Below are 13310 nucleotides of genomic sequence, written 5' to 3' on the forward strand. Positions count from 1 at the left end.
TTAAAACTCATTTGTTTAAGACTGCTTTTACTCTTTGATTACAATTGCTCTGTCTGATTTTAAATTTTTGTATTTTACTTTTGTTTATAATCTGTGTTTTGTCTATTGTTCGGTGTCCTTGAGTGTTTAGAAAGGCACTTACAAATAAATAAAATGTCTTATCTATTTTAAAATAACATTATTGTTGTTATGTTTGTGGCTAATGAGGACACCATGGGTTTGTGCTTGCTAAAACATTTTCATTTCACAGAGACCTTGTTGTGACTAAGCGGGTTCTGCTCCATGCTCCCATCCACTGTTCGGGAGCCCTTGAACCCAACACCGTCAGTAATGCTACCGATGAGCTAGACAGTGAGGCAACAACAAAGCAAAGGGGATGAAGTGCAAAGTGCTTTCATTCAAAATAGTCCACAAACAAAAACAAAGTGTTCAATTAAATAGTGCAGTGATTCAAAAGTGTTCAATAAATAAATAATCCAATAAAAGTAGAGGTGAATTGTGGAGGCTAAAATCAATAAATAGAAAAGTCTTCTTCTTAAAACAATGAGGTTAAGACGTTCATCAGGAAGCAGTCTTTAAAATCAATGACAAGCCCGGTGTCTCATTCAAACCAGCGTCTCACCTGCTTCTCCCGGTTGGGCTTCACAGCAGGCGAGACGCTCTCTCTGCAGCTGACCTTCTCAGTGCCTGCTTCTGCTGTCAGTTGCCTTACCGATCCTTGGCTCCAGTCGGCTGCTCCGGACAGCTACTTGGCATTCCCCTAACGGCCAAGGCTCTCATGCTGGGGACACCACGTCCCAAGTCCCAACTCCCGCTACCTTTCGCAGAGAGTACTGTGCCTTCCGGTCACTCCCGCCCTCCAAAGCAAACTCTGCAGGAGCGACCACAACTATTACTACTCCCAGGTGTTGGCCAAACACCCAGGCTGCCTACTCAGCTGCTGCGAGCTTAACTCTCGCTCGCTTCCTGCTGCACCGACTTGCTCTCTCTCCTCACTGCTTCCTGCTTGTTCCTACAACCTCCGTTTCCTTCTCTTTTCTTTTTCTCGTTTTAATCTTTTTTTTTTTCTATCCGACTCGCGCTTCTATATATTGAGAGGGGAGGCCATAGCAGCTGCAGCACATTACCAGCCTCAGGAACAATCACGGATGTGGGCAGCCCCTCACCTGTGCACTAGGTGAGAAACGCCCACACCGCAGATCGCCCCGAGATCTGCTACAGCCACCACGCCCCCTCACTAAGCCACGAGTGCGGCGATTATTCATTTCAAAACAACTGGCTCTTGCTGAGAGGGCTGTGGACCCGCTATACCACACTTGTGTAATGGGAGACATTATGTGCTTGTGAGTATGACAGCTACACAACCCTGTAATGTTCCATTACAACACCCTCAGATACTGGTCCTGCAGAAAACAAATGCTTCTAAAACAGACTCATCTGGAAGGAAGTGACGAGCTGTGAAAGAAATCATCATCCTGAGCCAGACAGACTCACGTCACGGATGAGCTACACCCTGACTGTCACTGGACTGAGCCAATAGGCAATTAAAAAAACAAACGTTTAGCGTGTCAGAAATGTATAAAAACAAACTGTCAACCAATTACAGTAGACATGTTGTAAACAACTCTATAATATTAGCTAATGAGATGTGTAATTAACATAAACGTAAGAATTTTTGAATTGTTTTGAGTCACGTAAGCATCCTGAATCATACCTCAGGAAACAACCTCCACTTCTCTAAGTGGGCACTATGAATATAGGTTTGGGAACATTATTCTTCATTTTTATGTTATTCGTCACATCATTATTTTGGTTGAAATTGTTATTATTTTTAATGCTAACTCTGTAGCACCATTTTATGACATTCTTGCTGTTTATAGTAAAGGTACATTTTGTCGGCAATATGACCCATTGTCTGTCCTGTGACAATACTATTTAGTGTGGCAGCCTGCATGATCTGGCATCTAAACCATTGGATAAACTTAATTTATTTTATTTGAGGAACATTTATTGCAACTTTGATTTTTGGATCTTGATTTTGCTGTTATCCGTTCGTTATCCGTTATATCATTCGTTTCTAGATTACATAGCTTTTGACCCGTGCCTATCCCCTATGTGCTCCCTAAAAGCATTTTTTTCATTTCATGTTTTTTTGTTGTGCCCAGATAACAAACACAACAAGAAATATGAACCTATTTATTTATACATAATAACTATGTTCTTACCAAAAACACGCACTAATTTGGTATCCTGGACCATGGATCGTCCGCATGAAGCTTGAACTGTGACACTAACTTCCCCAGTCTCTGGAAACTTGGTGATCAAACTGTTTGCTAGTGAGAGAATTGGCTGCAGAAAAGCAAAAGAAATGACTTTAACACTGAATAAGAAAAATCGTTAGCTTGCAATTATACATTTATTTTTACAATATGGATTTCAGATACAGTTACAGTAATCACCTACAATGTGATCCTGATATCCAAGAATGAGTGACGATTTAGTACTTTGTAAAATTTTTATGCACAAGTTGATTGAGAAACCAAAATCACACTACAGAACTGGGAAGTAGCATCACCACATATAGTTGACAGGGGGGCACTACCAGTGGCATCCTGAGTTGCCAAGCCAAATGAATGATTAGAAATGGTTGAGTTAATGTTGTAGCTCTCTATACTAATAGATGGCAATATGTTGGAGTATTTAAAATGGTAATGGGGAGGACAGCCAGTCTAGTCTTCCCCAGTACAACCCTGAGGTAATTCAGAAGTGCATAACACAACTGGCCCTCTTTCTGACTATTTAGAAATTTAGCTTGAAGTTGTGATGTAGTGGCAGACAAGGGTTCAACTGGCAGGTGTAAAAAAGACCAGTGGCAAGAAAGGCAAGTAATACATCTGAAAAGGCGAGAAGAAAGTTTAGGAGTCATCCTATGTGCCATTTAGGGTGCTTATTGCTTAACAAGGTTTTATTTTGTTGCTGTGCCCTCTTATGTATAAATCTCATGCTATTATTAATAATTTGTTGTAATAAATCTATTTCCTTTTGTTTCTTTGGACTCCTTTAGGGTCAGGGTTTGCTCTAGAATGCCTCTTCCAGTCCACTATAGCCATCATTACTGTGAGACATCAAGTGTTAGTCCTGTTTGATTCATTTTTATATGTACTACATATACACATCATAAGGTACTGCTAACACTTTTAGTTACATTGGTATTTTGTTATTTAACAGCTTAATGTAAGTAGGTGCACATCCTCTTAATAAAGCTGACAAGTTTAGGCAAGAATAACATTAGAAAATGCTGTTTTCTGTTTGAAACTAGGAATTTTAGTTGAGAGAAAGTCCAGCTTGGAGTTGTAATCACAGAATGTAAGGTGGACTACTGTGTTTTAAGAAATCCTTATGACTGACTAAAGTAGAGCACAAGCCGTTGATGCAAAAGATGCCCAAAATGATACGTTTAACGCATAAACATCAACTTACCTGCAGATTGTTTCCAATCCACCAGTAGAAGACAGTCAGGTTGTTTCTCGCGGGCAGCACCACAGCCGTGAGGTTAACCTCCTGATTCCTCCCAGCGACAGGCACCACTTCTAAATGAACCTCCTGAAGGGGAGCTTAACCCCAAGAAATACAAATGAAAGAATTACACACTTTTCAAATTGTATATCTTAGCAGTAGGCTTATGTTGACTCATCAAGTTTACTACATTGAAAGAGAATACTGTGAAATTCTAGAATAATTCACATTAAAAGGCATCTTACATGTTAAAATGGTCACACAGTCAAGCAGCACATATTGTCAATCTGAGTCTCAACAAGACTAAGTTGCCTTTATGTGTTGCTCAAGGTTTATTATAAGTAATGACTAATTGTGTACCAACACAGCACTTTTATTACTTAAATAATGAAAATAAATATTCGATAAACACTTGTTTTCTGTTCTACTGAATGGATCCTGTCTGTGTTGTGTTCTATGGAAATCGTCCAGAAGATACTGAATCAGTCCAATGGAAGATTAAAGCAGGAGACAGAGCTGGAGGTGGCAGAGTTAAAGATGTTAAGATTTGCACTGGGTGTGACGAGGATGGAAAGGATTAGAAATGAGTTCATTAGAGGGTCAGCTCAGGTTGGACGGTTGGGAGACAAAGTCAGAGAGGTGAGATTGCATTGGCTTGGACATGTGCAGAGGAGAGATGCTGAGTATTTTGTGAGAAGGATGCTAAGGATAGAGCTGCCAGGGAAGAGGATAAGAGGAAGGCCTAATAGGAGGTTTATGGATGTGGTGAGAGAGGACATGCAGGTGATGGGTGTAACAGAACAAGATGCAAAGGACAGAAAGATATGGAAAAAGATGATCCATGTGTTCATAAGTGATGATAATGCACACTGACATTAAGATCCACAGATTGTGACGACTACATTCTGACAGACTCATCATCATTAAACGCACAAGTGCGGCTGAACAAAACACTGGGTTATGCCTAGTCCATATACTATTACTGATTGCACTTTATGAACATATATCAAATGTACCGCGCTGTCATTTTAAGTGTTTTAAGTATTTCTTAAATCTAATGCCTTCTGAAAAAATAGCTGAAGTTAAGGGTTGGTCCAGAAAGTTGACACACTTTATTATGAATGGCATTAAAAAGCAATGGTCAAAATTACAGTGATGTGTTTATGCCCATAAGTAATTACTGTAAGGGGAAAGAGTTACTGTATACTTGAAACTGTGTCAGCCTGTTAAACTAGGCCATTCTGAACTATGTCTACCAGCACATCACTATAGAAATCAGACAATATAATATTTAACCTTTTTATCTTGTTCTTTAATAATCATATCATATAAGAAGTCTTTTTTCTATTAGTCAAATATTTATTCCAGACTTTTAAACTGTTTAACATTTTGGGACATTTAGATAAAGTATAGCATAGGGATGTTTGAAGATTACACCGTTTATCTGTTCTCTGATTGGTATAATTAAAATGCTTCCTTGATTGTGTTACGTGAATGAACAAAACTGACATAAAGACGCTATTCTGTTTGGATCGGTCAGTCTTGCCATACAGAATGCAATTATTCACATGGCAGGGCTGCTTCATCCTGGTGTACAAAGCATGTCCATCTTTGGATTCATTTGTAACGGTGACTCACAACTATTCTTTATCGTTTGAGAATTTTCCCTAACTGTACTCACTGTCAATCATTTAAACTGTTTATAAACTCATGAATTAAATCTGCAAGTCAACTCAAAAGAAATATTTTGAGCCAAATTGTATAGATCTGATGGTTCTTGATAACACTTCTTCTGTTTTTGATAAGAAGTAAATTGGCTGAATTTGACTATCTGGTGTTCACAGTTGACGCATGAGACATTAAGACATTGTTCGGCTTTCATTGACAGGGCAATCTACCTCAAGTCAGCAACTGTGATTTCCGATACTTAGGATTCCCTACATCTGTTTATTTCATCATATCATGTAATGTTCAAAACGATGCACATTCTTGATAAATTCTTAACTGTGATTCTGCTTTCAAAACAAATGACATTTACAAGCTATATTCAACAATTCAACATTATAAAAGATAAATACATAAATAGAGGTTAGTTTTTCTTTGGGTCGGTGCCCTTGCTGACTGTCACTCATGGTAGGTAGCCTATAAAGTGACCCAACAAGTACTGCTATCAAAAGCCCAACAGTAAAATGTAAATAGTTCTTCATACTCACGGTTAACCTGAATGTAGACTACTGCTTCATCATGACCTGCTACGTTCTCTGCTTTGACTGTGACTCGGTAGATACCCGGCTTTTCATATCGATGTTGAATAGGCTCATCTGTCACTGTTAGGTTTACATAAATTGCCCGAAATCCATCACCAAGGTCCACCTGATATTTGGTGTTCAGGGTGTCCCCCTTTAAATTAGTAGATGAGTGAAAAATGTAAACAACATAACCATAAAATTAAAATCAAATTAAGACGCACAATAACCTTTATACACAGGTCAAGAAATGTGATTACATTGGATGCAGGAAAAGGATTCATTTTGTCACCCAAATTTTAAAAAATACCAAATCCCTTATTCACAAAAAAGCAGATATTAAAATAAGTGGAAGAAAGATCAGTGCACCAAGCAGGCAAGATTCAATTCTGCAGAGTTCACTTAACCAATGCTCCTGACTTTGAGTTTAGTACAACAATCTGAAAGTCTCCGAGACAATATTACTGGACAGCATCTTCAAAATTCCAATCAATGTCAGTAGGGATCATTTCAAAATCTCTCCAAACATGACCTTAGCCCGTTTCCTTAAAGATTCAAATTCTTAGTCCCCAGGCAAAGATCAATAACTATGATGTAGTGACGCCGAGTTCTACAGACTCCCCAGCCAGCGTGCTTTCTCTGTCAATGGCCCAGATTTGCTTATCATTCTCTGAATCAAGTAGACTTTACATGATTTGAATTTGTTTTATTACAGGTCAGCTTTAGTACCTAAGAAGTTGGAAATCAGGTTCTGGAAGAGGGAGAAGAATGTAAAGGCTACTCTATTTTTTATTTAATATGTACTTTAATCAAAATCAGAATTGTTCTGAGTTTCTAATTAAAAAAGCCAATACTCATGAAAAATGTCTTGTATTTTTCTGTTCAATCTGTGATACAGTACAAGTACTATGATTAAATGACTAGTTCTTTAAATTAATCTGATATTTAGTTGTAAAAATATTTTTAGTTAACGTTATATTCATTCTTGTAGTCATTATTGTAGTCTACATTACCAGAACAGAGCCCTTGTTTTACAGTGAAGGTGTGGTGTTACCTGCTCTTGACGAACAATAAATGTGATGTCATCGCTGGGCCCCACTGCCAGCGTTTCTCCTTTGATGCCAAGCTGCAGACCTCTAGGGGGCAGCAGAGGACAAGTGTGCTGCTTAGAGCTTTGCTGCTTATTAACTCCTCCTTCACAAATATTAGACACGACTTTCCTGTATCTGTGTAAAGGAAAAACGAACAATTAGCATCAAAGATACCATTTTGAAATGAATATAAAATCACACAACTCAACAGTTGCAATGACTTCTGTTTTCTTATTTCATCTGTTGCCGGTGATTTCGATTTATATACTGTATTCTCTTCAAGAATGAGTGGTGCAGTAAGTGAGAAACAATATTTTTCCAGTCACAGAGATTCTAGCCAACATTTTGATTCTTCCATTCTTCAGACATAATACCATGAGGATGATCACATGAAGCCATCAAAATGTGTCTCTTCTTCGAAAAAGATGTTTAGTTAAAATGTTTTTCTAAACATTTTTCATGTATAAAAAGGGAAATTGACTGAACAATCAGATAGTAAAAGAATAGTGGCCATACTAAAAGAAATCTGAATGAACTCAGAATTAAAAGTAGTGAGGTGGTTGGTTGAGTTAGTGCTTCTGCCTTACAGCTACAGGGATCTCATTTAAATTTCTGCCCCAACCACTTGTCCACGTATCATGCATTCCACTCTGGACACCACAACCTCTCCTCACATGCCAAGGATGTACATTCTTGGATAATTGGACATTCTGAACTGAACCAATTGAAATCATTTAAAAACTGAGGACATAGTGTTCTTTTGTCTATGCTAATTTGAATAAAAATATAACTATCAAGTTGGGGAATTTGCAATTGTTAGTAACATTGTTAAATCAATTATGCTTTTACTAGCTATACACTGTGGTTTCGCCGACATAGTAAACTTTGGCACTGTATCTGATCGTGTTCAGCTGTGATGGGAAAGCGTTCCCCGTGTGGGAAGAAAAGAACATGCCTGTGATATCTCTGGCAATCAGCAGCTACCCTCTAAAACACATGGAGCTGTGATCTCTCTCTCAAAAACGTCAAACGTTACTCCTTAATAATCTGTAGATGATAATGTCTATTGAACAAACAGGTATCTCTAGCTAAGCAGAGGCAAGGTGCACTCCAACATATGGCGAGACGTAGACTAATTCGAACTGAGGATGGCGAGGGAATGAGGAAGGCCGCGCCCCCCTGCTCTCGGCCCACAGCCACTCTGTTGGATTTGCATAAATACATCGGTACCGCAAGTGAACTATGGTACTTAGCACGATGAGAGAAATTGCAAAATCAAAGTTCAAGCAAATTATAGAAAACAACCAGATCTAAATCCGTTAAGTGAAAAGCAGACAGACATACAGACAGAATGCGCTTGGACCACAAAATTTTTAAAACCGTTTCTTAGCGAGCACCTATGGGCCAAGGGTAACCTACTTTCCAAATTTCAAGTCCCAAGTCCTCATGGTTTGGGAGATTTCGTGATGAGTGAGTCAGTAATATTTGCCTTTTATTAGTATAGATTAAGCAAGCTTCACCTGAAGATCATAAACAATCCCCATGAAAGAACAACCTAAATGAATACTCTAATGGATATGTGGCAAATGAATATAGCATCATTTAATGTACTCTAACTTTCTCAGAACCACTTAATCCAAATGATGGTCATGAGGGCCTGACCCTATCCTGGGCAGCAATGGGTACAAGGCAGGAGCCAACAATGGGTGTGATGCCAGCCCATTGGAGGGCCCAGTCACGTATACACCCACATTCATACCAGGCCAATTCAGAATGACCAGTGCACCTAACACACATACACACACATCATTTGGATATGGGAGAGAAGCTTGAGTACCTGTAGAAACACCAGACATTCACAAAGTGAACATGCAAACTCCACATAGACAACAACTGGCCTAAGGACTTGAACTGGAGACACAGGATCCATGAAGCAATATTACTGTGCCACCCACTTTAAAGGAAACACTTCAAGCCTATTCGAAATAGATCTTCAAAGTAAATGTCCAGCTACTTTACATCAACATATGGTTTAAGATAAAATTCTTCAAATTTAAAAACACAAACTGAGTAAAAAATACATTTGCATTTGACATTCAGTTCCAGTAATTCACTAAACATTAATGAAAAAAAATGAAATTTGAGGAGAACTTCCAAAGTAATATTTGTACTTGATTGTGTTTCTTAGCAATCCGTGAACTTGAAAAATTAAAGTTGATCATCCTCATCAAGTGGTATACTACTAAAATAACTTTTAAATACAACCCCTCTGTTTTTCTTCCATTAAAATAGTAAATACAAAATGTCTGAATATTTAAGGACAAGACAGGATGATAAATTGTGCTTCCACTTTTCCAGACAGTGAACCTCTTTTGCAATTTGTACTTCCCTTTTACCACTGACTTTGCTGCCTGCTGCTTTTCAGCACTTCTCTATAAGTGACACTCATCAGAGTAGGGGTCTGCACAGCAGCCCCTCACAGAGTGCCAGAAAAATGAAGAAGGTTGACAAGGTAGGCTATGCAGGTTCAATGCCACAGAGCAAGCAGGATGATAACCATTCTTTACTGTCTTCTCAGGAATTTTTTTGTGTCTTTCAAGATATGAGCTGAAAACATTTTGATGAACTAACTGCTACATAAGGTGAAAGAATAAAAATATCAAAAAATAAAGGGATGGTCCTATCAAATGAATGTGGATTCTTCACTTTGTATGTGGCACTTGATCAAACAATGGGAAGTCTGGACCTCAAAAGTCAAATGGCACTTCATAAGATGAAATTTTACATAATTCACTATTTTAAGTTGTATTGTGTTTTTGGAAAGCCAATTTTTGGAACCTTGTGTGTGGTTTTGCTCCTTATAATAAAGGACATGACAATGCTGGAGAAAGCCCAGTTTAATTCTGAGATATCTGTGGATGACATATAAAGGAAGATAGAACAATTTATATGTTTTACCCTAGTGAGACGATAGACATGTCTAAAATTATAGAGATTTGAAGTGAGGTCAATTCAGTTTTATTTATAGAGAAGATTTTAAACAACAGAAGTCAACCAAAGTGCTGTACAGTTTCCATAAATACACCTTCATATATCTTTATATATAATACGCTACTGTGGCTGTTTGTTTGTCTATCCAGGATTTCAAATCACCTGTAGCTTGCAAACCATTTAACTTGTTGACCTGAAATTTGGTACACATATACTACGTGATGTCTACTATCTGCTTTCGGGGTGATGATTGACTTCCCAGGTTATTCCTCTTTTTATTTTTATTTTATTTTAGTGTAGAATCAACTCTCGGCAGAGGCCAGCAGGGCGGCCGTGCACCAAATGTGTATGGGTGCCGTTTTTATTCCCTATCGCCTTCCCTGATCTCTTGATATCTTAAATTATTCTTGATCCAGATTGATGACTTAAGTGCCAGCTTAAGTGAAAAATTAAAGAAAGTGTACCAAGTAATTGCAACACAAACACTGACTTAATCAGTTTTAATGCAAAAAGATGGCAACGAAAGAAGAAAAGAAGCAGGCTGCTAGGGTGGAGAAAAGAAATGCTGCTCAGGAAGCAGCAAGTGCATCAACCTCTGAGCAAATGAATGCTAAACAGAGACAGAGTATGAAAATGATAAGTTAAGTGTATTCACTGAACTTTATCGTGCAGTACACCGTTACTGGTATATATATATATTGAAGGAGGCATACGGGATGGACAGGTATCCCAGCAGTTGGGAAGATCCCTTAGGGAGGCCCCGAGACTACAGAAGGCATCCCGGCCAGGAGATGGAAGAAGGTCACACCCGGACAAGGCTGCCCTAAGGGACGGATGGACATCCTAGCTGGAGAAGTTTCCCTACCCAGATGGGAGGCTTCAGGCAAATGGACAGGTGTCCTAGCCAGACATGATTGCAGTACCTTCTTTGGCCGGGATAAAAGAAGAGGACAGGAAGGACTGTTGCAGAGTGATATTTATGTCTCCCAGAGGATAGGTGGCAGCAGCTCTCTATATTGGCACCTATTCGGGAACCAGCAGGGAATGCCGAGAGCTGTAATCTGGCACAACAGCCCTGCTGAGGTCCATGGATGCTGTAAGGGGGTGCTGCAGGGAGATGCACTCTACAATTTATGGGATTTCCCCTGGAAGTACTCCTGGGTCCTTAATAAAAGGGACAGCACTCCCTTATTGAGGCGAGTCAGATCTGGGAGGAAGGAAAGCAGCACTTGACTGGAGGAGGGCAGTGCGGTAGTAAGAGGAATAGAGGAGAGGTGAACAGTGGAGAGATTGTGTTTGTACCTGTGCTTGTGTTGTGGTTGGTGAATAAACCATCCATTATTTAAAATGCTAAGGCTAAAAGATAGGCTTTCAGGCAGGATTTACAAATGACCAAAATTTTAAATGTTTTTATATATTAAAGAAATGCTGTCTGAATCCACCAGACTGATCAATATTTTTTCTGGAATAGAAGTAGGTGGGAGGTGAGGAAAACTGGGCAGGCTTTGTTTAGCAAAATGTTGTTGCTGGAAAGTTAAATTTGTAGTGTAATTGTTCGCAGGATGTGAAGATGTTGTCTGTGTATCGGTCTCTGAGTGATTTAATCCTGATTGTTTGTAGTTTGATCCATGCAGAAATGTTTGTGCCATACCCAAATTTCTCCAATTTAGTGAAAAGATAGTTCCATTCAACCATATCAAATGCTTTTTCTGCCTCCAATGATAATAATATCTTCGGGGTGTTAGACTTTGTGGGGGAATATATTACACTAGCAAAATACCCACGCTTTGCAGCAACGAAGTACTGCCTTAAAATTTTTATTAAGAAGAAAATTAAACCTTTTTAAACTGAGAGGAAATACAGTATACCAATAATTATTTGTTAAGGATCTCTTTGTATACCACATTGTCAGTTTGGCCCTCCGGTTGTAATATGACCAAGCTGTGCGCTGAGCTTACTCTTGAGCATTCAACGTACAGTTGGCCATTTGAACAGTAATCTTGGTTCAAATCTCACAGCTTGGATTGCTGCTGTCATAATCGGTTTGAGTTTCATGGTTTGTTTCAATTACGACAGTATTTGCAGGACTTGTGTTGAAGTGACATTCGACATCTGTCAAGCGTTGTAAGCATACAGCCGGTTTCATCGAGAACTTCACATCCAGATTTTGAAAGTTTAAACATTCATAAACATCAAAGTGTCCACTACTGAAAGCGTCACCTGTCAATCAAAGATGTTTAAGAGGCATTGGCTGTTGTCAAAAAGTGTTGACTCCATTGTAACTGATGATGACCAGGAAAGACACAACTTTCCTGTGGAATTTTTGAACAGCATTACACAGTCCGGAATGCCAAATCATAGTTTTATGTTAAAAGCAGGATGTATTATCATGCTCCTTTGAAACCTAAATACGAAGTGTAGACTGTTTTACAGAACTTGCTTTGTTATTACAGATGTGAAACAAAATGTAATTCAAGGGGAAGTTCTTACTTGATCAGCTGGAGGTGATACAGTGTTGATTCCTTGAATCGATTTATGTCTATCTGAAACTGGATTGCCTTTCAGATTGAAATGGCAACAGTTTCCCATAAAACCAGTCTTTCCAAGGACTATTAATAAGTTACAAGGTCAAACATTGGATCAAATTGGAATTTATTTATTGCTGGAACCAGTTTTTGGGTGTGAACAGTTATATGTGGCATTCTCCACAGTGAGACAAATGCAAAGTAAAAATTGTTGCAAGTTGATTAAAGATTGCAACAAGTTTTTTTACAGAATGTCTATTACCGTGAAGTTTTTTAAGGTGTATGACATCTAATGTAAAGCCTGTGTGAACAATGAAAATAATATCATGAGTGCCTACTTAACTGGGCCAGTGGGACATCATCAGAGATAGATCCTCAACCCTTGCCCAGAGTAGTTACTTTCAATTACCTCACATCTCCGCATTTCAATTTTTTTTTCTGACGATTTCAATAGTTTCTAGGAGCCCAGGCTTTTTACAGCACAGGCTTACACAGCTAGTGTAACATTCTGCAATCCTATTTAATCCAGTTCAAAACTGCGGGTGGGCTGAAACCTTCCTCAGCAAAACTGGACACAATGCAAGAAACCAGCCTTGGACAGAAATCCGGTTCTATGGAGGGTCCTCTCACACACAAATAAACACAGGGCCAGTTTAGAAATCACCAAATTTCCCAACACTCACAAGTTTGAGGATGTAGGAGGAAAAACAGAGTACCTGTAGTAAAATTTAAGCAGACATGAGAAGAGCATGCAAATTTTACATAAACAACAGTAGGCACAAGATCTTAACCCAGGATGCTGGACCTGTGAGAGGGCAGCACTAAAAACTTAGCCACTATGGAAATGAATGACTATACATGATGGGACATTTCAGCCTAATGAGAGTTCTGACTTTATTAAGTTTTATGACAAACAAGAAAATAAAGCAAGCAGTTTAAAG

At 38.7% G+C, this 13310-nt stretch overlaps 1 protein-coding gene across 1 annotated transcript in view; it reads right to left on the reverse strand.

The window, feature by feature from the left end:
- Nucleotides 1-13310, reverse strand: part of sorcs2 (sortilin-related VPS10 domain containing receptor 2) — a 1110734-nt gene that overhangs the window by 15936 nt on the left and 1081488 nt on the right. The window contains exons 18-21 of the mRNA XM_039751427.1: nt 6817-6988; nt 5730-5916; nt 3481-3614; nt 2226-2349 (exon numbers count right to left, since the gene is read on the reverse strand). Of these exons, the coding sequence (XP_039607361.1) occupies nt 2226-2349; nt 3481-3614; nt 5730-5916; nt 6817-6988 (617 nt within the window). The remainder of the gene's footprint in view (nt 1-2225; nt 2350-3480; nt 3615-5729; nt 5917-6816; nt 6989-13310) is intronic.

Source organism: Polypterus senegalus, chromosome 4 (assembly GCF_016835505.1).
Source record: "Polypterus senegalus isolate Bchr_013 chromosome 4, ASM1683550v1, whole genome shotgun sequence".
Lineage (NCBI taxonomy): Eukaryota > Metazoa > Chordata > Cladistia > Polypteriformes > Polypteridae > Polypterus > Polypterus senegalus.